The sequence below is a fragment of the Trachemys scripta genome, chromosome 1, assembly GCF_013100865.1.
Source record: "Trachemys scripta elegans isolate TJP31775 chromosome 1, CAS_Tse_1.0, whole genome shotgun sequence".
In the NCBI taxonomy this organism is placed as follows: domain Eukaryota; kingdom Metazoa; phylum Chordata; order Testudines; family Emydidae; genus Trachemys; species Trachemys scripta.
Window position 1 is genome coordinate 332,241,116 of NC_048298.1, and position 26,977 is coordinate 332,268,092.

At 44.2% G+C, this 26,977-nt stretch overlaps 1 protein-coding gene across 2 annotated transcripts; it reads left to right on the top strand.

Moving 5' to 3' along the window:
• The first annotated feature begins 5,843 nt into the window (after nt 1-5,843).
• On the top strand, nt 5,844-23,698 carry LRRC32 (leucine rich repeat containing 32). 2 transcript variants are annotated; one of them, XM_034759138.1, is made up of 3 exons: nt 5,844-6,005; nt 15,286-15,373; nt 20,538-23,698. In XM_034759138.1, exons 2-3 carry the CDS (start codon nt 15,290-15,292, stop codon nt 22,476-22,478), a joined length of 2,025 nt encoding a protein of 674 aa, XP_034615029.1. In that variant the 5' UTR covers nt 5,844-6,005; nt 15,286-15,289; the 3' UTR covers nt 22,479-23,698. The 2 variants fall into 2 exon arrangements, with proteins under 2 accessions (XP_034615029.1, XP_034615031.1); XM_034759140.1 differs by lacking the exon at nt 5,844-6,005 and adding an exon at nt 6,021-6,139.
• The last annotated feature ends 3,279 nt before the right edge of the window (nt 23,699-26,977 follow it).

The following is a 26,977-nucleotide window of genomic DNA, read 5'->3' on the forward strand; positions in this document are numbered from 1 at the left end:
TGGGGTCACTGAACTTTAAGCACTTTTTATTGTATCTGTCTGTTGCATATGTGCTACAGGGCTTGTCAGCAAACCTGGAATCCCTTACATATAGGCACTCATGACCCAGTGGATTTTCATAATGCAATTTCACAATAGCAATCAGAATTTGAAAATTGTACTGATATAGTCCCAATTCATCATGGCAGGGCCCCAGAACAATAGTAGCTATTAGGAGCAACAAAACTAGGCCAACTCAAAAATTGTCCATAGTTTTTCAACCAAAAATTGGGTTTTCAATTAATTTTTTTTTTCCAAAAGTGTCTGCTTTCTGTGGAAAATTGTGATTTTTTGCTGAATAACCTAATACCCCCAAAAATGAGAAGTTTTTCATTTTTGTTCTAAAACCAAAAAGATTCAGCCAGACTACATCTCCCATGATACACCAGGGTGTTCCCTCTCGCTGAGCCAGTACACTGCATCATGGGAGTCTATGGCCAAGATACAGCATGTGAAACAGTCCAGCTAAGAAACCTGCCCCTAGAGGAGAATGGGGGCCTGACACACCTTAATTACAACTCCCAAATGGCACCGCCGTGGCATTTCCGAATCAAAATTTTTCAGGAAAAAAATCCAACCAGCTATAAACGAAACTCAAATCAACATGATGAGCCCTGCAAGAAAAAGAGCGAGAGGATTCTCAGCAGCTGGCCCACAACTGTGAATCTCCTTTCCACAAGAGATTGGATTGACATGAATCATGCTGCCTTTAGGATGAAATACTCAGTGTTGTTGTAGTTGTGTTGGTCCCAGGATATTACAGAGGTAATACCTTTCATTGGAGCAAACTAGAATGAAATGTAAGACTCATCCTGTCACCATAGTTTCCCCACAATAACATCCTCTGCCCACTACAGTAACTAAATTGACTGATGATGGTAGGAGAAAGGAGGGCAGATGGGGAAGGGGCACCAAGACACCTAGCCAAGCAGAGGCGATGTCAATATCAAGGCTGTTTATGCTTTTTGATGCCTTGATATAATTTTTGTAAGTGCATGGATACAATAAAGGTGAGCAAGGGGTAAATGCTGAGACAGATAAAGACCAACACCCCTCTCCAATGATATTTTGAATCCAGTGGCTGTTCTGAATGGAGAAATATGAACCTCACTCCTAGAAAGCAGACTCTGGAGCAAAGTGCTCTCCAACTTGTTTTCAGTCACTTGACTCAGAATCGTTTGTTTTTTCAGTTGAAGGTAATGATGTGAGAAATATTTGCAACAAAAACCACATCAGGCTTGCCTGGTTTGGAGTTTTATGACAAATCCGAAAGTCAGAACAGATTTGTCAGAAGGATTCACTGTTTCATGTACCTTTCGAACGAGCTCGGGTTCTGTGTCAAGGAAACATCTAGCCTAATACATGCCCCTACCTCAAGACGGGATTGATTTACTTGTTCCTGAATGATCTCTGTGAAGATCAAATGCAGAGATGTGCAAAAAGGAAAGGCAAAATTCTAGCCATAGGCTGCACATATGGATGCACCTAAGAATCACAGCAGAAAGGGGGAGTGTAGCATGGCAGGGCTGAGTCCTGATTCTCAACACCCCAAAGAATACAGAAATGCTTCCCTGACTCCTTGTGATTTTAACTTGGCAACTTCTTGTCCTGATCCTTTGTTCCTAACACAGGTCGGTGGGAGTTTGAGGTGCACAAGGAATTCTTGTTTTATACATTTTGGGCCAAGTTCTGCTGTCAAAACTGTGGGTGCACCTTTCACTTGTCCCTATTTACCATGGCGGTTGGTGCACGGGCTTCCCCATCTCCACAGCATCAAAGTCCAGCTTCTTAATGTCCTTATCTTTAAGGGCCTCCACAAATTTACCCTGATCTTGTCTTTCATTATGTGGCTCCATTTTCCTCTGCGCCAATAATGTCACAAGCTCAGCACCCTGTTTGTCTGCTTCTCCCATGATCCTCTTTCATAGAATATCAGGCTTGGAAGGGACCTCACAAGGTCATCTAGTCCAACCCCCTGCTCAGAGCAGGACCAATCCTCACACAGATTTTTGCCCCAGATCCCTCAAGGATTGACCTCACAAGTCTGGGTTTAGCAGGCCAATGCTCAAACCACTGAGCTGTCCCTCCTTCCATGTCCACCACTCCTGGAACTCTTTCTGCTCTGTTCTACAAAGGTCTCACCCTCCCCACATACAAATTCCCCACTTTTACAATGAGATCTGAACAATATTTGTTACCTAAAGTGGGTGTAAAATGCTATCAAATCAGAATCATGGTGTTTCAGGTGTCCATGTACAATGTGATGGACACAGTTATAGAACGAAGAGAGTGAAATTTACACGCCTCTGCACTTTGCACTGGTGTAACTGACTACACTAAGCTGAAGGCAAATCAGAACCCTAAGGCTCAATTCTGCCCTAAGTTTCGAAGCTGCAATCCCCATTTAATTTCAGTAGGAAGTGAATCTATGTGACTGAGGGCAGAATGGAGCCCTTAAAGGTTCCAGTTCTTAACAGCAAAAGGGACAAACTATAAAAAGAGCATAGGAAAGAAACCAAAACATAAATTGGAGCTTTGTTTAGTCTGGGGAAATATCATTTATAATCACAGATGGGCATCCTGTTGACGTGACATAATCTATTTTAAAATCAATGTGATCACATGACTGGTTACTAATCTTTTACATCTGATTAAAAGCTGCCAGCTCATCTCTGTGTCTCTGGTTCCTTTTTTTAACTGTAACTTCCGAAAATATGAACTTACTCCGTCCCTGAGATAACGATGATGACGCAGGTAATTCTGAGTGTCTTTAAATGGTCGCTTGTTTTGGTCTTCACTTAAAAGTTAGGCTGCCATAGCTACGGAAGTCAGGGGTGTGAAAGATCCACACCCCTGTTTGACGAAGCTATGTCTGACCTAACTCCCAGTATACATGCAGCTGTGTTGACCGATGAGTTCTTCCACTGGCAATATTTACTGTCATTCAGCAAGGTGGTGTCCCTTCCGTTGCCAAAGGCTGAAACTACAGCCCGGGGTTATGGCAGCACCATAACCCCGGTATAGTCTGCATTGTGTGGACACACCCATAGCCCCATCATTATGGAATCGCCTCCCTTCCACATGCTATCAGAGATAGTGTTTACCATTGGGAACAGTTCCATTATTAGTAAGTCTGTTCTTGCTCCTACTGAAGTCAATGGCAAATCTCCCATTTCATATTTGGTGGGGGATCAGGCCTTAAATTAGCATTTCAAATAAGTTATTCTTTATTACATAAGAACACAAGAACGCCCATACTGGGTCAGACCAAAGGTCCAGCTAGCCCAGTATCCTGTCTTCTGACAGTGGCTAGTACCAGGTGCCCTAGAGGAAATGAACAGAAGTGATCCATCCCCTGTCGCCCATTCCCAGCGTCTGGCAACCAGAGGTTGGGAGACCATCCCTGCCCATCCTGGCTAATAGCCATTGATGAACCTGTCCTCCATGAACTTATCTAGTTCTTTGAAATATTAGTTCACATCTACATCTTGCACTTCCACTGAGACTTCCACCCCAGGATCCCAAAACACGTTACAGGTGTGACATAATTATTACTCTCAATAGCAGGTGTGGTTGTTAAAAGGTACATAAGGGTCATAGAGTCATAGACTTTAAGGTCAGAAGGGACCATTATGATGACCTCCTGCACAACTCAGGCCACAAAATCTCACCCACTCACTCCTGTATCAAACCCCTAACCTATGTCTGAGCTACTGACAGGGCCGGCTCCAGGCACCAGTCTGGCAAGCAGGTGCTTGGGGCGGCCGCTCCGGAGAGGGGCGGCACGTCCAGCTATTCAGCGGCAATTTGGCCGACGGTCCCTCACTCCCGCTCGGAGCGAAGGACCTCCTGCCGTATTGCCGCCGCAGATCGTGATCGCAATCGCGGCTTTTTTTTTTTTGGCTGCTTGGGGCGGCCAAAACCCTGGAGCCGGCCCTGGCTACTGAAGTCCTCAAATCGTGGTTTAAAAACTTCAAGGTGCAGAGAATCCTCCAGCAAGTGACCCGTGCCCCACGCTGCAGAGGAAGGCGAAACCATCCCTGGGCCTCTGCCAATCTGCCCTGGAGGAAAATTCCTTCCCAACCCCAAATATGATGATCAGCTAAACCCTGAGCATGTGGGCAAGACTCACCAGCCAGACACCCAGGAAAGAATTCTCTGTAGTAACTCAGATCCCACCCCATCTAACATCCCATCACAGGCCACTGGGCATATTTACCACTAATGGTCAAAGATCACGTAACCCACCACAGGAATGCAACCACCTCTGAGTTGGAACCCAGAAGCTGACTGACAACACACAGCAAGGCTACACAAAAATCTGGTACCTGAAATTAAAGAGATTACTGTATCCAACTGATACTACCAGGAGCATTTAGAGAAGCAAAACGTAATGGAGTTTAGCTAGGGCACGGGGGTGAACACCCCTTTTCTTATTACAATGACTGTGGCGACTTTTATGATGGTCAGCTATTCAGTTTACATCTCAGCTGAAAGACAGCCCCTCTGCAGCATGGAGCCACTTATCACACTTGTTCATCTCTCACTCAAATGGAAGAGCGCCTGCTACCGAATCAAAAACATTACCTCCGTTCTATTCCGTTCTCTGTGGGTTCTAATACTGCTCCCCCACCGGAGTTTCTGAGCACTGGAGTGTGTTAACCGATAAACCATGTGTTTGTTCCCTCATTCTCATTCCATGGGAAGAAGAAGCACTGTGGAGTTCTTGTTTGGGAATTTTATATATTTCTACACACACACACACACATGTTGCTATATGTTTATGACAGAGAAGGCAAGTCTATGTAGTGCGCCTTGCACTGGGAGCCAAAGGTAGTGAAGTTTGTGATGGGTCTCAGTTCCTGTGGGAATTCATTCCAGTCTAGGAACGGCCCCCAAGAAAACTGTCTCCTCTACAGATGATCTTTACCCTCAATGTTCTTTTCAGATTGCATATTCCTCTGTCTAACCATGCTTAGTTTCTGAGAGCCGATAAGACCACAGTACAGAGTGGTATGGCTGCAAAGCAATACATGGACTCCGAAACCAGCAACATGCAAATCAGAGCATATCTTTTATATTAGACAGAAATCTGCTCCGTCTATGAGCACATGGCCTGTATTCTGATATCACACTCATTCAAAACTAACTCCACTAAAGTAAACGGAGTTGCTCTGGATTTATAGCCACGTAAGTGTGATCAAAATCTGACCTAATATTCCTCTTAGAAAGCAGATATATTCTCCCCCTGTTCAAACCTTAAAATACATTATCTTATATATCAATAGTTGGAGTCTTGGGGTCACAACTTCAAAGAAGCGGTGATGATTTATAACAGCTGAGGACCGAGACCAAAGGGCCAAATTTTGCTCTCACTTGTAAATCCACTGCAGGCAATTGAACTACTTCTGATTTACCCCAACTTTAACGGACAGTATGATCTAGGTCAAGGTACCTGAAAATGAATGTAACATGAACCAGACACACATCTGTGAGACAGATACTATGAATTTACCTTCGAAATCTGCAAAGGGGATTTCTGGTGGTATTCGCAGAATGCTTCAATGTGTCAATATGAGAGGGGCGTTATTATCAGCTGAGAACCTCCAGGAAATAAGCCTAGGTTAAACAAGTGAAATGGAAAACAAAAAAAAAGAGCAGAGGACTCGCATTTAATAACTATTACTGAGGTCTATATTCACATGCTTATGGGAGCTTGGAAATATGTTAGAACTGATGACTGCTGAGCAATGAATTCAAGGGCCAGTCTATTGGGAGTATTTTTTTTTTCTCAGTGACTTAAACTTCTGTCTGAGTTCTCAAAGTTTTTAGTCAGTTGGCATGTAGCAGAGCTGCGACTTCCCCAAGGAAGCCCTTCCTCAACTTTCACTGGAGGGCTGTCGGGAGAGCCTGGGAGACGAACGCTGCAAGCAGAAGGGAAGCCTCCTCCTTCATCCGAACAGCAGGTACGTAGAGCAACGAGTTAAACTTTGATGCTGCTGGAAAGCTGAGCCAAACGTTTCTCCGACTACAGGAGAAAGTGGGGATTCAGTAACGTGGAGCTGCAGCCTTTTAAAAAAATATACCACCGAGGATGAAGGTAAATGAAACAGATTTGTGTTTATGAATGGGCTGAATAACCGATCAAATGTACCACAGTAGGCACGTCCCATACAGCTGTATGGCTAATTCATTGGGGAGCCTATTACAGTGGCTTGGATCATTTAAGTTAAGGAGGCACTGGGAAGTTTTACAACAAAACTATTGGGATGTTTCCTCTGTGTTTTCACTACTAATGAAAATAGTAGTGAGACTTACTGAAATCTTTGGGGGCAAGGACAGCATGTTTGCATGGTGCTTGGTACAAATTGGGGGCTTCTGCAATATAGGTACATAAACTAATCCTATAGAAAGTCTCCTGGCTCACAGTTCTGGTCTTGAGTGCAGGGACAGGAGCCAGGCACCATGAGTATCCTAGCTCTTGTCCTGACTCACTACCCAGCCTTGGGCAAAGCATTTAACCCCTCTGTAAGATGGGGCTAGCAGTATTTCATTTACCTTTAATCACTGCTATTAAAAAGCAACCTTTAAACTTCCCACACAGTGGTAACCGTCCGCGTAGACAGAAACTGGTAGCTCAGAAGCCACTGTAGACAAACAAAAGGTTTATGCTGACAATCTCCCCGGGAGGTTATGATTCTTGATTAACATTTGAACAATGGCTTGAAAATATGAATACATCAATGCCAAATATTCCTTTTCAAAATCTTCCTTCCTCTTAATCCCGTGCCAGGGTTCACATGATGCTGCAGAGGCAATGCAAATGCCTATGTAGAAAAACCTAAGAAAATACTCTTCGCAGTGTTGTTGTAGCCATGTTGGTCCAAGGATATGAGAGAAAGAAGGTGTGTGAGGTGAAGTTGGTCCAATAAAAAGATATTACCTCACCCAACTTCTCTCTCAAAGAAAATACTGCGAGAGCCAAACACTGCAGCCTCATTCATAAAAATATGTCTCCTAAACAAAGGTCCAGGTTAATCAAAACAGGAAACGCTTTTTTTTTAATTGAAAAGGGGGTTTCAGTTATCTTAATATTATGAAATCTCTCTGTTATTTACTTACCAGTTCGATTTGTTTTTTAAGCAAAGGGTTATGGCTTGGTGAGTAGATCTAATATTTTGGCTTTTTACCTGAAGAATGACACATTATTCACAAGAGGGTTACTGGACACCGTCCCAGGCAGAGGTAGTTGAAATTAATTTCCTGGTCTCATTTGATCTCCTCTGGGATTACAGAACACATACATCTGCCTGAATTTTTCTTTAAAGATTGAATTCACTTGGAATAATAACTAAATAAATAATAATAATAATAATAATACCACCACCTTTGGTCAAAGGTCCATACTCTCTGTATCATCCATCTTTATTGATACACAACTAGAGATTATATTCATAGTTATATTTATGATAGAGCCACAGAGCCAACCATTGTGCTAGGCACTGTACATACTCAGAGCACTAGAAGGCCCTGCCCTGAAGACCTCACAATCTAAATAGATAAGACAGACATAGGGAGGGAAAGGGGTATAACAAGCTTTTTCCGGTGGTGGGGGAGGTTACTTAGGAAGGAACAGCTAAAAGGGAAGAGGACTGGGGGGAGAGGGCAGGAGAGAAGAGGATAAACGGGTGCAGAGCTTCCCATGGGAGATTAGTCGAGTGCTGGGGCAGAGAACAGGGCTAGCAGGTCTGTGGTTCACTCCCCCCTTGATTCTCCCCTTGGAGAATCATTTCTTGACAGACAGACAGTTTTTTCACTTCTCTAAGGTAATGTTCCTGGTACTTGAACTGAAAGTGACCCAAAGGAATAGAATCTTCAGGTCTATTTGTTGTTCATGAAAGAGAGGGTCTGATACCACTCTGTCCAGCTCTGAGCAGAACCCAACCATCTACAGACAGACCCTGCACAGAAAGGACTGCCGAGGGTGCTGCATTAGAGAGCAATTAAACCAGTGATGGACAAACTCCAAAGAGCTGGAGGTTTGATTCACATAACCACCCAGAAGTATTAATGTTTCTCCAAAACCCTTGAAGATGTGCAACAGATCACTGGAAGTCTCATGAGAACCAGCTTCTAGGGATTTCTGCTACTTCCTACTCCGGGTCATGCTGGGAGAAGACCATGAGAATGGCCTTTGAAAGAAAGGAGTATCTGAATACACAACTCTGAGCGATGAACTGCTGAGTTCTAACCCCAGCACTGACACCACATGCCTGATTCTGCTCCCACTGATGTCACTGGCAAAACCCAGTTGAGTTCACTGACAGCTGCAGTAGGCAGTGATTTGTGCTGTGGCCTTGGGATAATCACGTAGAACCTGATTTCACAAGGTCACAGGTGCTCTCAACTTCCATTGACTTCATCGGGATTTGAGGGCTCTCAGCCCCTTATGAGAGTGAGCACTTGATCTCGCTGCCTCAGTTTCCCAATCTGTAAAATGAGGCTAATATTTACCTTACATTACTGGGATCCTCGAGATATAACTTGCTAATGTCTCTACAGCACTTTAAAGATATCAATTGCTAAGTGTCATTGCAACTAAATTCCAGAAGAGCAAATATTCACAAAAATAATGGCAGAGGGAGGTTACTGAAATGTTTCAGAATCTTTAAAACAGTTTGGTTTGAAATCCGTTCTAGGAATAGGCAAATCGCTGAGCAGATTTCATAGTCTTTCCCACAATGGTTGGTTCACCTCTGATTATGAATCCAAATTTCCTACAAGCGTGACAGTCGAATCCTGCTACATCCAGTGCGCAGGCAATGTGAATTTTCACTTGCTCAGAGCATTGTCCTATCTTATGCGCCAATGGCGGAATTCACACGCCAGACAGTTCACTGCAGTTTGCGTTGGGAAAGCTCCATTAGTCCGCCTTCCAGGATCATTCCAAGAGCTGGTTAAAAACTTTGCTTTAAAACTTTTTTTTTTGGAAGGGCAAAAATGACTTTTTGACAAAAGGGAAGCTTTCATGAATCTGTTTCTGTAAAATAATTTCAGGTTTTTCTCAACCCCCCCCCCAATTTTTTTATTTGCAAAACACTAAATAAAATCTGTGTTTGGTGTTTTTCAATAAATACCTGTACAATTTTAATTTGATGATGATGGGATAAATCATAAAGGGATGATTTAGATGGGGTTGGTCCTGCTTTGAGCAGGGGGTTGGACTAGATGATCTCCTGAAGTCTCTTCCAACCCTAATCTTCTCTGATTCTATGAAAATGAGAAATATTCATTTTTTGTAAACTTTTTCACAGGAAAAAAATATTTTCCCAAGCAGCCCTAATCATTTCTGATAGCCCGTTTTCTAGTCTCTTTTCCAGTCTAGTGCTAAAAGTCACATGGAGTGAGGCTCACACCGCTTCTCTGGGGAGTTGTTTCCACAGCAGAATACATCTCACGGATAGGAAGTTTTCCAGTTAGACGTGATTTTCTCTTTCTCTGTTCATTATTCCTAATCATACCCCTGCGTGCCACACTAAATAATCCCTCTCCTCTCTTTGGTGCTTATGCCTTTCCTTCTCAGGGTGCCTTACAAAAAACAAACAAAACACCAAAAGTCCTACTCCAAAGGAAGCCCTTTCACCACAGAAAAAATATAGAGTAACATTCAGATGTGAGTTTTTGGAGACCACAATGGTGAAATTAGCATAGGAAGGAATTTGCAGAAGTGGGGTTTTAAGTAGGAAAAGGCACCTGGAAGACAAGTATTGGTCCAACCCTAGGGGGCAGAATGAAATAATCCATAAATTAACTTGCGGTAAATCTGAAATCACCATCATATCTTAATGTTAGATGTAAAATCTTCTTTTGAAATGAAAATATTTACTTGAAGGTCAGGCAGGCAGAACAATAAGTGGCCACAGAAATCAAACCGTGTGTCTAGATGCAGCAGGGCCAACCCCAGCAATCTTTAGTCACCCTTACTCACATGAGTAGTCCCATTTAAATCTACACCAATAAATCATCTAGGGTGTATCCTAGCCAACAATGAACTCCCATTTACTTCAGAGTGATATCAGGGCCCTCTGGACAAATCAATCAATAAGCCGATTCGTGTGAGGAAGGATGACTCCAGTGAGTAAGGGTTCCAGGATCAAGGGTTTCACTTGCATCAGTACTGTATCTTTTCATTTATAACCCTGACATCGCCATTTATTTGGTAAGATAGTGATTCAGGGACTTTGAGGTGGCCTATCACACGCTCTGTGGCTCCTTTACAGCTCTTCAGGAATGTAACTCACAGACACAAAACCCTAAAGTAAACATACTGACTGATCCATACACAGAGTCAAGCAATGACATCTACAAAGAGAAGTCAAATATTTCTCTGGGCAAACACGGGGCCCAAACCTGAAAGCCTTGCTCAGTCAAAACCCCTGTATTTCTCAATATGTGCTTTCCCCAAGTAAGCATTTCAGGATGAGTCCCAGAGTAGCTAATTTACTTCTTAACACTGTGGTTGCTAGGACCCAACGAACAACCAGGAGAGGAGTCAGAAGAGAGACAAGGGTCATAATTTAAAGCAGACACTGTCCCAAATAAGGATATTTCCCTTAAAATGTCTCAGTTTCATCTCAGGCTGCAAAGTTACCAGTGAAACTACTCCATGTTCTGAATGGGCGAGAGTGAAAACAAGGGTGATCTAATCTGTGCTAGGGCTGACTAAACGCTGGAGAGATGGATAAGATTTTTTTTTTTATAGCAGAGGGTGGGAATGCAAATAACTGACACATGAAACTAGGTAAATGCAATAGATTCACTCTGTTCTTAAAAACAGCAAATGCAATAATCCATAGCACTAAGGCGCCTGGGGGTACATGGCCCTCTGAGTATTTGGTGTGTGTCTTACATATGTTAAAGGAACACACATTGCGGCTTTGCTTCTCTTTTCTTTAGTTTGGATGAGAAAAAATAGTAATAATAATGGTCTATATTACAGAAATCTAATCTTGGGGGAATTGGGAGTTTGTTGTTGTCATTGTTCAATGCAAATGACAACATTTAACCTGTATTAATGTTGACTGTTTCATGCCAAAAAAAGAGGATCACTGAGCTTGTGGTTAAGGCAACAGACTGGGACTCTGGAGAGCTAAGTTTAATTCCCAGTTCCTGTATGTCCTTGGGTGAACCAGTGACTATATGCCTCAGTTTTCCTATCTGTGAAATGGAGATAATGGCACTTCTTTTCTCCTGCACTTTGTCTGTTTCATCTGATTAGACATGCTGGCCCAGTTCCTAAGGTTTGGCATGAGGTGGGAGGGGGTGAATCTTAGTCTCCAAAATTCATTCATTGTCCAACTGTGGAGCAGGGAACTGGGATGATACGAAGTCTAGGCGGAAAGTTGTAACATTAAAGATGCTTTGAGGCCCAACCCTGTTCCCTCTGAAAACAGTGGGGATTTCACTATAATGGGAGCACGCTGGGATGGTAAATGAAACTGCCTGCATCGCATTGTGATAACAACAGCTCCCTTTATAGCAAGTTACTGTTTCAGCTACTCCCAAGTTACTTTTGAAAATCCTGGGGTGTCAGAGCCATCAGCTCAGATGTAGGTGGCCAGGTTTTGTTGGTGGCTGCAGCACCGTGTGGGTCTTCGGCCCACTCTGGCAGACTCCCCACAGAGCCTGTGATGCCTATGCCTCCCCTACTTATTTACCAGGCAGTGGAGTCAGAAAACAAAGGAGCTGGACTGATGCAAACTATGCAAAGCAGGAGAAAGCTCCAAGCACTTGAACTGAAAGTGACCCAAAGGAATAGAATCTTCAGATCTATTTGTTGTTCATGAAAGAGAGGATCTGATACCATTCTGTCCAATTAGCTACCCTGAAATCGATAGCGTCTGTGTGGTCTAGCGGTTAGAGCAGGAGACTAGCAATGGATTCTACTGCACTTGGATACCAATGTGGTAGGCACCTTAGAAATACGTAGGATGGATAGTATCAGGGGGTAGCTGTGTTAGTCTGTATCCACAAAAACAACGAGGAATCTGGTGGCACTTTAAGACTAACAGATTTATTTGGGCATAAGCTTTCATGGGTAAAAAAACCCACTTCTTCAGATACATCTTTTTTTTGCATAATTTTTTACCCACGAAAGCTTATGGCCAAATAAATTTGTTAATCTTTAAGGTGCCACCGGACTCCTCATTGTTTTTGTTCTGCCACTGATTTACCCAAGGTCCCTCAGCAAGTCACTTAGCCACTCTGTGCCTCTTTTTACCAGGGGAGGAAGAGTCCAGTCTCCCAGTTGGGTTCAGGGCAGTGATTCATTACAGTTTGCAAAGCACTTTGAGATCTTTGAATTTGCAACGTCCTTTTTAAGTGCAAAATATTATTACTGAAAGCACCCGAGTAAAATTCTCCTGCAGCACTAGTTTAATGGCTGGAGTCCACGGCAGACAGGAAATACTCAGGGCTGCACTGTTTGGAGCTGGACCCCAGGATACATAGAGAACTGCCCTATGTTGGGCAGTATCCAGCAAAGATTATTTATTTTATTTTTTTAGATATGAAAGATGCCCAGGCAAAGCTCTGAGTGCCTTGCCCTTATTTAAAGATCACAAATCATAAATATGCATGTCAGACTTTCTTCCCCTTTCAGGTCCAACTAGCTAATACCCTGTGATCCCCCAGATAATCCCCTCTCCCCCTTGACTCTTACTCCAAAACAACCCCACAGATGAGTCCTGCAGCATGTTCTGAAGGTCAACACATTTGGGCTCCTTTGAACGGAGCGGGGAGAATTCCAGAGAATTCATGGAGCGCACTCTGCCAGCAGCACCTGCCATTGGCGCGTTTGGGAGCACTTTGCCAACAGTAGTAAAAGCTTCATAAAACCCGTGGAAATACTGTCCCTATTTTAAAGATAGGGAGACTGAGGCACCCGAGGACATTAAGAACCTTTGATCACAGTGCAGTGTTCAAGCCTAAAATAAAACCCACCGGTATTACCGCTCCCAGCTATCCACCCCACCCCCACCAGACTCAACTGGAATGAAGAAAATGTGCTCTAAAAACAGAGCAAGTCATAGGTGGCCTGAACTTCCCAGGATCTGTTTCCTGGAGCCATCCTTGCTGTTTGCTCATGTTGTGAGGGACGTGCAAAGTTGCACTCACAGGAAGCCTAGGGATTGGTATAAAAAATCAAGCCAAACTATGGGGCAATGCTGTGGCAAAGAGAACAAGCAAACAAAACTGTGAATGTCATGCTCCAAAGGGAAGTGATTTGTACTGGCTGGGGGCTAGAGCCCAAAAGAGGATTTCTGGCGGAGTTAGCTAGAACTTCCCCAGGGAGCTCACAGGCCTCACATCTTAGTGCAGTGGTTCTCAACCAAGGGTCCGCGGCCCCTCACGGGACCATGGGACCACATAGCTGAAGCCTGGTGCCCCAAGCCCTGGTGCCCCTGTGGGGCTGAAACCAGGAGCAGAGCTGTGGGGCTGAAGCCCAGCACCCTGAACCTCCAGCACCCGCCCGGGTCTAAAGCCTCAAGTCCTAGTGCCCCCCTGCAGGGCTGAAGCTAAAAGCCCTGAACCTATCCCCGCTGGGCCCTGGTGATTTTATAGCATGGGGTGGGGACCTCAAAAAGAAAAAGTTTGAAAACCCTTGTCCTAGTGCACCTGTTTGCACCACTCTGCGTCTGGCAACCAGAGCCACTTTGCACTGATGCACCAAAGACAGTTTGCCTGTTAGCCAATATATCCTTTAAACACTGATTCAGCTAAGGGAGTTCCATCATCTATGAATGACTCCACCTGTTCAGCCTCGAGAAACTCAAGAAGGGAGGAATTTGCTGAAAGAGTTGTCATGTTTATGACAGAGGCTGTAATAAGGACGTGTTCTTTGAGATCAGAGCATTCTCTCTCACAGGTGCTTGGCTGGCTGATTCTTGCTCACATGCTCAGGGTCGAACTGATTGTCATATATGGGGTCAGGAAGGAAGCTTTCCCTGGGTCGATTGGCATGTGGTTGTGGGTCACTTGCCAGGACTATCTGGGTATATTTCACAGACTCATTTCTCTGCCTTTGTGGGGGCCTCAGCCACTGGTGCAACACGGTCCCTCCTATTCTCTGCCTGTGGCACATAATAGTCTAGTCTCCTGTGGTCTTATTTCAGTTGCTGGGTTATTGTGCGGGCACCGGGTGGTGTTGGTGACCTGTGATATACAAGTCAGACTACATGGTCTGATGGTCCCCTCTGGCCCTATGATTGTATGGTACCTTGCCAGGGTCTTGTGTGACTTTATTAAAATGTTTGTAAAGCTCTTCCAGGTCCTGGGATGAGATGTGCTATAAAAGTGGAGACTATTATAATCATGTCATTTGTTGAGCACCACCAGTGTGCGCAGGTGAAGACAAAGGCGTGATAGGGCCAGGTTTACTAGGGCAATGATCATCCACTAGCTGCCTTGAGAACAAGAGAGCTACTGAATGCGAAGCACTTTTGACAGCCTGGTCACTCGCGTAAGGTGCGTAAGTGGGAGCTAGCGGGTGCTATGGTGTTTGAAAATCTGGCCAACAGTCTAAGACGGGGGTGGCCAACCTGAGCCTGAGAAGGAGCCAGAATTTACCAAGGTACCTTGCCAAAGAGCCACAGTAATACGTCAGCAGCCCCCCATCTGCTCCCTCCTCCCCGCTCTCAGCGCCTCCCACCCACCAGCAGCCCCAATGATCAGTGCCTCCCCCTCCCTCCCTGCACCTCCCGATCAGCTGTTTCATGGCGTACAGGAGGCTCGGGGGAAGGGGGAGGAGCGAGAGCACGGCCGGCTCAGGGGAGAGGGCGGGAAGGGGTGGAGTAAGGGCAGGGCCTGTGGCGGAGCCAGGGGTTGAGCAGTGACATATTGGAAAGTTGGCGCCTGTAGCTCCAGCCCCGGAGTCGGTGCCTATACAAGGAGCCGCATATTAACTTCTGAAGAACTGCATGTGGCTCCGGAGCCACAGGTTGGCCACCCCTGCTCTAAGATATGCAGCACAATGGGCAAGCCATAGAAACGTTCAGTCTTCGAGCTTTCCTGCCATCTCTCCTACTTCATAACACTCCCTTCTCTGCTGGAATGGGCCAGAGGGCTTTGCTATTCTATTATGTATGCAAGTCCCAGTGCCAATCGCTGGTGCGGACCCTGCTGTCCAGTGGCTGCATGGACTTAACACCAGGTTTATCTTGAACCCATCTTTGCTTTTCCCTGCAGAGCCATGAAACTGTATTTTTTACTCTTCCTGGCAGCGAACGGAGGGATCTCAAGCCATCGGCCCTTGGAAGAGTCATCCTGTGAAATGGTAAGAGATTCCCCAAGGAGGAGACATCTCCTCTTTCACGTCTCCTTAATTATTAGCAGTAGCATTCTAGTAGCACCCAGAGGCCCTAAATGAGACTGGGACCCCGATGATACAGGTGCTGCACAAACATATAGTAACTGACAGTCTCTGCTGCAAAGAGCTTACAATCTAAGGGTCTGTCTGCACAGCAGCTGGGAGATGTGATTCCCAGCTTGGGTAGAAGTACATGTGCTACTTCTGCTCAAGCTAGTGGGCTAAAAATAGCAATGTGGCTGAGGGGCCTGGGCTAGCCACCCATGTGCAATCCTGTGCTGCTGCCCGTGCCTCCACAACCGCACTGCTCTTTTTTAGCGCACTAGCTCATGTAAGGCCAACAGACCCTAGTTGTCAGAGGGCAGGATTGAACCTGGGAAGCTAAATGCATGAGCCACTACAGCATGAGCTAAATGCCACATGTATGTAGCAGTCTCTAAGTGGTCTCGGTGCCACCAGACGGGAACAGAACACCACACCCAGGAGGTGTGTGGGTTACACTCGCACAGAGCCAGCACATGTATCTCTAGCAGAACTGGAATTACGCCTCTCAGCTGCTGTGCAGACAGACCTTACGTGGGCAAGACAAGCATAAGGTGGGAGAAAGGAAGGATTATTATCCCCATTTTATTGGTAGGGAACGGAGGCACAGAAATATTAATGGACTTGCCCAGAGCCACACAGGATGTCTGTGGCAGAGCCAGGAAGATCCCATATCTCCTGAGTCCCATTCCAGTGTCTTACACAGAAGGCGATACTTTCTTAAAAAAGGAACTTCTTCTGTGACATGAACGAACCCCACTGCTCCCCCTATAGTGACAGTGAGCCCCATTCTCCCCTCGCTTACACTGGTTTAACACGGACTTCAGTGGAGTTGTTCCTGATTTATGCTGGGTGTGAGATCAGAATCAGGCCCACTTAGAGACAAAACCTCTGTCTCCAAAGTGCGATTTGTCCCACAGCTTTTTTTTTAAAAAACACCTTATTCATGTTATTCACAGATGAACTGGTTCTCCTCTCCTTCCTTCCCTTTATCCAGATACAGCTGACAGTAAAGGGGAGTTTAAAAATACTCATCTACTTCTTTAAATGTTGAAGCTGTTCAGCACAAATCCCCAAGAATTTCCAAACTAGGGAAAAGAATAATTTGCTGGCTGTGCAGATCTCCCTTATGGGACTCATTCCTTTCCTGCTGTACTAATGCACTTCCTGAATTCAGGGAAATTAGGGTCTAGCATACAAAAAGAACTTGGGAAGGTGGCTGGATCTCTCGCTTATTGGCCGGAGAGGAAGAAATGATGAAACCACTGTAAACATGACACTTTTGGGCCCAGGCATCCCAGACATGCGAACTCAGGATGAAACACACCGTAAATCTAATAAGGGCTTACCCCCTGCCCTTGTTTGGATAAGTTGTAGATCAAGCTGATTCCTTGAGAAGTAAATATTGGCTGATTTCCGCAACCCCACTGTCAACTGCATTCAGCTGCATAGGCAAAGAAAGAGTCCAAAAAAGTTTTGAGCTGTTTAGTGCAACTGGGAAACATTTGAGGCTGACAAAACACTCTGGAGTCCCAGAGCCAGGTTCTCCTCTTGTGTTAATTGACACCGCCCCGTTAAGCTCAATGGAGTTATATAGGTCTGCATTGGCTGAGAATCTGGCCCAGGGAGATAAGACAGGGTGCAAATTCTAACACAGTTCAGCCCAGGTTAATTTTGATAGCGAGAGCCATTGGCATTCCCTGTTATTTCAGAATGGGATGTTTCACTGCAATGGCATTGTTTCACACATCACTCTTCCTGGGATGACATCTTTAGACTAGAGGAAGGCCAGAGCTGGAATCTTTTATCCAGCCCATCCTGAAGACCGATGGTTCATAAAACTGGACCCAGCTCTGAATCACGACTGGTTTTAGTTTGGCAACATCACAAGTCGGTTAATGAGTTTTTTCAAAGTCAACCCCCCCAAATCCCCTCTTTGGCCATTGCAGAGAAGAGACAAAGGGCCAGATTCTCAGCTGCTGTAAATCAGCACCAGTCTACACAAGCTGAGGATCTAGCCCAAAGCCTTGTGTTCCAACACCCAAACGTTGGCGTTTAGGATGCGATGGGACCTAGATCCAAACCATCCTGGTTTTAGTTTTGCTAAAGAGAGGGCGGCTGCTGGCTCCATCCCCGAAAATTACCAGCTACAGTTGAGTGGCAGAGTTTGGATTCAGAATCCAAACTTCCCCGTACTTCAGAGCGGTTGGGCCCATTTTGATCTAATAACCTCCTTTTCTATGCGGAGCAGATGCTGAAAGCAGCAAGAGGCGTTCCCACTCTTAGCACTGCAGGCCACTGCACTTTAATACGAACAGCTGCCAGAGCTGAGGAGGAAGGAATGCGAGCCCAGAAGAGGACAGCTTTGCTAATGCTCATGCAGTTGGCTCGTGAGTTTAACGAAAGCCCACAGGGGTAGGAAAAGCAAGGGTATGATGAGAACTGATGCTCCGTCCTCACTCCTACCCACAGATTTCCCCCCTTTTATTGCACCTTTTCTGTGTAGCAGGGAAGAGAAATGGGGGTGCAGCAGGGGCAGGATACACATCCAGTTCAAGGGCTGAGGGAAGGGACAGGGAGAGCGGAGATGAGGCGAGGGGGAAAGGACAGCAGGTAGAGAGAAGGGGCGCAGATGAAGGAGTGATCGAGAGAGAAAAGTGAAATCTACAGAGGAAAACGAAGTTATTGTAAAGAGCAGCAGAACCATGGCAGGTGTGGACTTGATCATCAACCCGGTTTAGGGGCTGCAGGGTTGACAGGCTGGACTAACGGCCCAATCTTGAAAGGTACCGAGCAGGCTGGGCCTGACCCAGTTCCCACTGCAGTTAATGGAAAGGGCTCTCCTTGATGTCAAAGTGAATTGGATCAGGCCTTCATTGTGGTGGTGAGTGCTGCATTGGGAGCGGAGGGTGCTCAGCTCCTGACAGGATCAGGCCCTACACGAGGGAGGGAGTTTGTCATTTCTTGTGCTGATGCAAATGCTGCTTCTTTCTGGCTCCTGAGTTTTCTTCTTCCCACTCCCCACATCTTCTTAGCTGACTGAATAAGGCCTCCTCCCTGCCCCCTGCTAGATTCGTTGGGCCTCTGGTCACCTTTCAGCTCAAGTGAGCCACTCTAAAGTCTCAGTGGGAAGGTGCTAATGGCTCAGAGAAGCCAGGATGCAACTCCCTTTCTCCTTACTGGGGATTTAGCTGCTCTGGGTGGACTTGGGGTTCAAATTTCAAGATGCGAGTCACGTGGGAGCTTTGCCACGAGGGGAGCACCGCGCAGCAGACTGGGTGTAGCTGGAGTCCAGCTCTGGCTGAGGGGTTTCATTTGTCTGGCATATTTATGACAAGCCGCACATCCGGTAATGTGCACTCTCCATTCCTCACATGCGCAAGTGATTCACAAAACACTGGATGTTACCCAGATTCTCGTAAACATCCCTGAGGCTTTATTCCCCCTCCCCTCCCTGCTTGTGTGAAACAGATGTTTGGAGGAGAGTCTTTTGTTTTAACTTCTGAAGAGCTAACACAGAGCCTTGCTTTATGACGGTTAGCTACTAGTTCTCCATATAAGAATAATTAGAAGGAGTCAGCAAGCAGTTTGACCCAGAGGATCCCATGAGCTACGTGAATAGATAGATACCTATTTAGATAGCCTAGATGCTTACCAAGCATTTTGGACTCTGCTCCAATCTTGCTGCTGGATGTTAATTTTAACAGCACAATGTGTGTGCCTTACACTAGGCCTTTTAGCCCAATGCTCCCAAAATTCCTTGCAAATTATGGTTCATATTTTGCCCTTGGATGCATACTTGAAGCTCCCTATCAGCTGCATTCAGACCCACACATCCAAGAGAAGAAATTGACTTTGATGTATGGGTATTAATTTACCAGCTGCGTTAAAGCAGCCTGTAAAAGGCCACACCCTTTACGCATCACAATTTCACCCTGAGCTGTACCCGTGAGAGCTGCAGCATGTATGAATCCCCCCCCATGCCATTTCCCTGCTGCATTCCTTCTATTCCACACGGAACAGTGTGCACAGCACTGCTCACAGAGCCAAAAGAAAGAAGCTGTTGCCTTGGAGAGAGTATAAACATAGATGGACAGAGGTCTGGATAAACTGGAGGGAGTCTGAGGTGAGCTGTTGCAATGTTTTGGGAGCGGAGGCACTGATTGAAAGACGTATTGCTTAGCTAAACAATGGTTACAGGGAGATGTGATCACAGTCTACAAATATTTGAAGGGTGTAAATAAGAAGAGGGATTGTTTATTTGGGGCTGGATTCCCATCTATTTCCTCTCAATGAGTAGTACCTTACTTTGAGAGTAATCCCACTGAAGTCAATGGAGATAATTATGGAGTATTATTAATTTAATTATTTGTAATAGATATTAATACTTATTTTAGACTTTAATTATTAATAATACTTATTAATTTAAGGCGAAGTGGCAGAATCTGGTTTATTATGAGGTACAATGGGGCAAGGATGAAATTATGGCAGGGAAGTTTAGGCTGCATAAATATCAGGAAAAAGTGTTTGAGTGCAAGGTCTAATAGACAATGGAATAGTCTCAAGGGAAGTGATTGGACCCATCACTCAGGACTTTTAAAACTAGACTGGATGAAAGGTAGAAAGTGGACTAATCCTGTGCTGGCTAGAGGATCATAGATTCTTTATGATGGGCTAGACGATATAATGGAGCCTCTCCAACTTGAATTTTTATGATGCCAGATCTCAAAAATCAAAGAACCCAATTCTTTTCTCTTTTAGGGCTAATCTACGTGGGGGAATTTACTGACATAATTATACCGATACAATGATACTGCTGTAGTTATACCAGTATAACTCCCTACATGGGAACTCTTATTGCAGTATAAGGCAGGAGTATCTCCATTGAAATGAAATGAAAACCCACCCTACGTTGTGAAGAAATTCAGGCTTCTGGTCACCTGAATAGAGAACAGCATAGTACGACCAATCTCCAAGAAAAGGAATATAATCAGATTCTGAATATTATGTTGTCTTTATACTTGATGAAAAGCCATTGAGCATCCCATAGGTGGTAACCAGGACTCCCTGTTCTCTTTCTTTTCTGCAGGTAAAGATGAAGGCATTTTGTCATGGCAAAGAGCTTCACCAAATCCCTCCAGAGCTCCATCCAAACATAAATAAAATAGATTTGTCTGGAAATGAGATAAGAAATCTCTCTGAGAAGCCCCTGACATTTTACACCTCGCTCCAGCATTTGGATTTAAGATCCAACCAAATAAGCTTCATTGAGCCCGGAGTCTTCACATACATGACAAGCCTGGTTGAGGTCATTTTAGCCAATAACCAGTTAGATGAGTTGGCTCAGCATAGGACACCAGGAGTTGGACTTTTACCAGAGATCAGAACATTGGACTTGTCCCACAACAGACTTTACAATGGAATGGCTGAATATTTTATACACAAAGCACCATCACTTCAGTATCTTTCCTTGGCAGAAAACAGCATTACCGTGATATTACACAGGATGTTTCAGGGGTCTCCGGCTCTTGTTGAGGTTGACCTCCACAGTAATATCATCATGGAAATAGAAGAAGGTGCCTTTGAAACTCTGGTGCATCTCACCAAGCTCAATCTCTCCATGAACTCCATCACTTGCATCTCAGATTTCAGCCTCAGACAACTCCAGATACTCGACCTCAGTAGGAACAGCATTGAAACTTTTCATGCCACAGAGTCAAAGGAAGAGTATAACCTGAGGTGGCTGGATCTTAGTGAGAACAAGCTACTGCGCTTCCCAGTTTTCCCCCAGGTGAACAAGCTGGCGTATCTGAACTTATCTAAGAATTTAATGCAGTTTACTGCAGACTCTGCTCACGATGAGGTGTACTATATGGAAAGGGACTGGCTGGAAGCTCCTTTTCATCTTCTGGATCAGAAGCAAGATACAAACACAAGTTCTCTGTATCTATCCCAGCTTTTATATTTAGACTTAAGTTATAATGAGATCAAAGCCATCCCAAATGAGTTCTTTGAGTCAATGTCCTCGCTTCGGTTTCTTAATCTCAGTAAAAATTGCCTCCAGACGTTTGCAGTAAATTATGATAGTGCATTGATCTCACTAGCCATCCTTGATTTAAGCTTCAATGCTTTGCAGAATCTCTTACTAGATGCCAGCACATTGACTAATTTACAGGAGCTCTACATTCAAAACAATCATCTCCAGGCCCTGCAATTTGATATCTTTGCGAGCCTTCCCAGCATCAAATTGCTTAATCTCCAGAGTAATAATATTAGTTTTTGCAGCATGTATTCAGGATTAGCTAAACAAAGGCTTACTGGCGAGGAGAATGGTTGTGTATCATTCGTTGACTTCCCTGCTCTTAGGTACTTATACCTAGCTGACAACATGTTGAAGAACTTACCAGTGTATGCTTTTTACAAGACTTCACTAATTCTCCTGGAGCTCTCCATGAACAAAGGACTGAAAATAGAGGCTAACGCATTATCAGGACTGGAGACATCTCTTGAGTATTTGAATTTACATGGCAATGGCATGACCGTTTTAAATATCGACCTGCCTCGTTTTCATCACCTTAAACATTTAAACCTGTCTGAAAATCAGCTGAGCTGGTTACCCAAGTGGGGTAGTGACGCTTCGCTGGAAGTTCTGGATCTACGGAAAAACAGTTTTTGTAATCTACAGAGCAGTAACATTTTAGCATTAGAGAACTCTCTTAAAAACTTATATCTTGCTGGGAACCCACTCAGCTGCTGTGGAAATGTCTGGCTCTCATCTATGATCCAGAAGAAAAATGTAGCGATCCCTGGTGTAGAGCAGATAACATGCCAGTACTCCAAGAGCTTTGGGTACCAAGAAGAAATTTATATTAGCAACATAAGACCAGAAGTCTGTGAAAAAGAGGATCTAAAGAAAATTAACTTGCTTATTATACTAACGGTTGCATTAATTTTATCAGTGATCATCATTGGACTGGGTGCATTTTGTTGCTTCCGCAGACAAAAGTTTAGCCAGCAATTTAAAGCATAGCACACGCACGGACTTAATGAGAAATCAAATCAGGTGCTACACTGAAAACATGGAGAAATGAAAGGTCAAATTCTTGGCTTTGATTTAACTGTGGATTTTAAACCAGCTTTTAATCTGCTCTCAGTTGCACCAGCATCATTCTTGGGGTTGCAGCCACAAAGTAACCGAGAAGAGAATGTCACATTTTGCACTTGTTCCACGCTCATGCAGAACTGTGAAACCTTGCTCATCAGAAGCTGAGAATCACGTAAAACTGCTAGTTTAAGGTTTGTGGAACTTAAACCAGCCAAAACTCTTTTGGGCACTACAAACTTTTCACTGAAATGCTAAGCCAGCTTTTTGGTGCCTCTGGATAAGGAGAATCCTCTCACTCCCCATGCCAAGGCTGCGGATCATGGTTTAATGGTCATTTGTATACCAGCGCTTGGGGATCTCATCACAGCTGACAGGCAGGGTGACTCCTCATACACCTTTGCAAAACTTCCCAAACCAGCATGCTTCAGCAAAACCCATCTCTTTGGTTTTGGGTTTTGCTTTGTCATAACAGGTTTGAGGCAGTTCAACTCCTAAAGCTAAACTCAAGGGAAGTGAACGCACATGACCCAGGACCAGTGAAAAACAAAGTCTGGCCCTTCTCCCTTTGAAGTCAATTGCAAATCTCCCACTCATTCCAATGTGAACAGGATTAGACTAGTGATCTCAAAAAACAGTAACTTCACACAGATCTATGGAGCTCATGACAGCTGCCTAAGCAATAAGGTTGTTTGTGAGGATCAAACCAAGGATCTTCAGTACCAAAACCACCCGTGTCTAACGCTTGTGTTAAAGGAGATCTCAATTAGTTAGCAGCAGGCTGTTGCATTCAACGGGACTAGCGACTACTGGGAGACATGATTACGCACATGAAGCTCAGTGTATTATGCCTATATCACAATATGTGATAGACATTTGCACTGAGTAACACAGTTCAGCTCAGAGAGGAGGAATGTCTCCATAGGGTGCAATATATATTTATCTGGTTTTAATGTGAAGAAATTCATTTCTTTGGCAAACACGTTATTTAAAAAAAAATCTCCCTTAAAGAATGAATTTCAACCAGTAAATATTAGACCTAAATGTTTATTGGTTTAGAAACAGCAATTTAACACACACTGCATACAGTTAGATTTCAATGCATGAAGTATATAAAAAAAAGTATAAAATAAAATAATTATCCTCCAGTAATTGTCCTAGATGGAATTTTTTTTTTTAAATCTCAGGTGTATAAACTTCATAGGTCCTTTGCCAAGGACTCAAAAAGGCAACCAATATCTCTTGGTGGTTGTCAATTCTTTTTCAAAATGGGTAAAGGCATTTCCTCAAAAGGCCAATACTGCAAAAGCCACAGCGAGGGTCCTAGTAAAGCAAGTCTTCTCTCAATGGGAATCACATTTTACTGGACAGTTCTTTATGAACTGCTTTAAATTAATGAAAGTCCTGCAAAAACTACACATGCCATACAAACCACAGTCATCTAGGATGGTGAAACAAACCAATCGAACTCTAAAAGTAATGTTTAAAAAACTGGTTAATACCAGTAGGCATAAGTGGAACACTCTCATGCCTCTAATTCTAATGGCACTGAAAGCGACACCGGCTGCGTCTACTAATAAAACATTCTTTAAGGTAATGACAGGCCAAAACATGCAACTACCAAAACATTTAATTTGGCACACTAGTGGCACTCAATTTAAAAAAAAAATAATCAAAATAAATGCCTACCTGCAAAATCTGCAAAAACGTTTAAATCGGGTCCACTTGCAGACAGTTGCTAAATTGGAAAAATCCAAACAAAAGGCAAAGGCCTACTTTAACAAAACAAACAAAAATACTTAAAAGGTTGAAAAACAAGTATTGCTGTTATCTTACAAAGCACCAAAGCAAAAAGTGTGGAGAAAGTAAATAAGGAAGTGTTATTTACTCCTTCTCATAACACAAGAACTAGGGGGTCACCAAATGAAATTAATAGGCAGCAGGTTTAAAACAAACAAAAGGAAGTATTTTTTCCCCCCCACACAACGCACAGTCAACCTGTGGAACTTCTTGCCAGACTGTGTTAAAAAAAGAACTAGATACATTCATGGAGGATAGGTCCATCCATGGCTATTAGGCAGGATGGGCAGGGATGGTGTCCCTAGGCTCTGTTTGCCAGAAGCTGGGAATGGGCGACAGGGGAGGATCACTTGATGATTACCTTTTCTGTTCATTCCCTCGGGGGCACCTGGCATTCGCCACTGTCGGAAGACAGGATACTGGGCTAGATGGACCTTTGGTCTGACCCAATATGGCCGTTCTTAGGTTCTTCTGAATCCAGGGCAAAAACTCCATAATCAACAAGGCAGAATTTCTTAGTCATGTAACATGTTTAATACTAGTGCCTGAATCCTAGAAGTCCATCTTCACTTGTACCCTACATTGTAGCTTGAGTCGGGCACCTTCCTCTGAAGAAGAGAAGAAAATCCAAATATCCCTAATGTAAATCAAAGGTGGGATTTTCAAAGGCCTGCAGCATTGGCCTAACCCAGCTCCCATGAAAATCAACAGAAGTTTTACTATTGACTTAAATCTGCTCTGCTCCATTTTAGGCCAACACTGACGCTTTTGAAACTGTTCGATTCTTAAGGCCTGATTCTGATCTCACACCAGATTTACACTATGGCTGAGGTCATTAACACCTGATTTACATCTGTGTCCATGAGAGGACAATAAATTACCCTGGGGGGAGAGGGAGGGTAAACAGCAGAAGAATTTGTCTAAGGCCATGTCTACACTACCACTTGTCAGCAAAATGTATATTGCTCAAGGGTGTGGGGAAAAAAAACCCACTCCCGTGAGAGACATAAATGACACCAGCATACATGGTAGTGTGCACAGCGCCATGTTGGTGGGAGAGCTTCTCCCGCCAACACAGCTACCGCCGCTCGTTGGGGGTGGTTTAATTATGTTGACAGGAGAGCTCTCTCCCATCCGCATAGAGCGGCTACATGGGAGAACTAACAGTGGCACAGCTGCATCAGTACAGCTGTGCCACTGTAAACTCTCTAGTGTAGACATAGCCTGAGGCTATGTCTACACTGGCAATTGAACGGCAAATCTTTTGTCGTTCAGAGGTTTTAACCCCTCCCCCCCCCAAAGACAAAAGTTTTGCTGGAAAGTGCCAGTGTGAACAGCGCTTTGTCGGCAGGAGCGCTCTCCTGCTGACAATGCGAATGCTGCTCGTTGGGGGTGGAAGTATTTTGTCAGCAAATGAGCCAACATACAGCGGCTACACTGCCCGACTTCTAGCAACACGGCTGTGTCGACACGGCCAGGTCACTAAAAGCTGGGTAGTATAGACAAAGTGTAGAAGAATACACCACGTCTCAGATCCTTGTTCACAACAGTAGTCCTGTTGACTCCCCAAAAAAGTATGGGATCATGAAAAAAGAATTAGGCCCAGCCCATTATGTTTATACATGAAGTATATAAAAGGAAAAACAGAAATATTTCATATACTGTACTAGAATATCAAATTCATCCCCATTTGAAGAAATACATGTGGACCAAAAATCTGACCAACTCCTATTGAAGTCAATGAGAATCTTTCAATTGACTTCTATAGGAGTTGGATCAAGCCCCAAGACTCCATGCATATGTCAGTGCAAACTGTTGTGCATTATAGCATATAAGGATCAAATGGTCAAATAGCACTGGAGAGCTAACTGAAATCTACCCAGGTAAGGAAATTCAGATTTAAAGAGTTGCTCTGCTCCCAACGGGCCTCATTTTTTCCCAGCCACTGAATGTCAAAAGTAACACACTACAAATAGTTGTATCGTTCTGTTTTTAAAAGTAATTCTGTAAGAAACTGGCTTGTAGGATTTGTACAACAGCATCATCTTCAGGCTCTGTAAAATATTTAGAAATGTGAATATATTAAAGCAACATTTTGTAATACTCCAGAGACAAAAGTTCCTGTTTTCATATTCATTTTTGATAGTTAGATTGAAACTTAAGCTTTTATGTTTATTAATAAGTAGCAAAGATTCTCCTAGGTTCCCTACCAGCCCTATGAGCAATTGGGAAACAGCACAGGATCCTTCTGGCAGATCCTACTATGCTATGAGGGATGGGGAATGCAAGGGAGAGATGGGGGAAAAGGAGGCATGAATAGAGGGACTTCGAGACAGAAAGCTGGGGAAAACGACAGAGTCAGGATGATCTTCCAGCACTGTTAGTGGATATTGTAGAGTAAGGACACAGTGCCACAGAAGGCAACCACTCTTCATCCCTTACCCCTCTCTGGCCAGTCATGCTGCCTCTTTCCCTAGCTGCAAGAGCTCCAGCCTAGGATGTACCTGGAGAGAGGTTTCTACATGCTGCAGAGCCATTGCTGTCCTGTTAGTCAACCTCCCCCATTCAGCGCTGCCAGAAGAACGAGTGGCAGTATGAGGGCTGCCACTACTGTGACCTTGAATTTA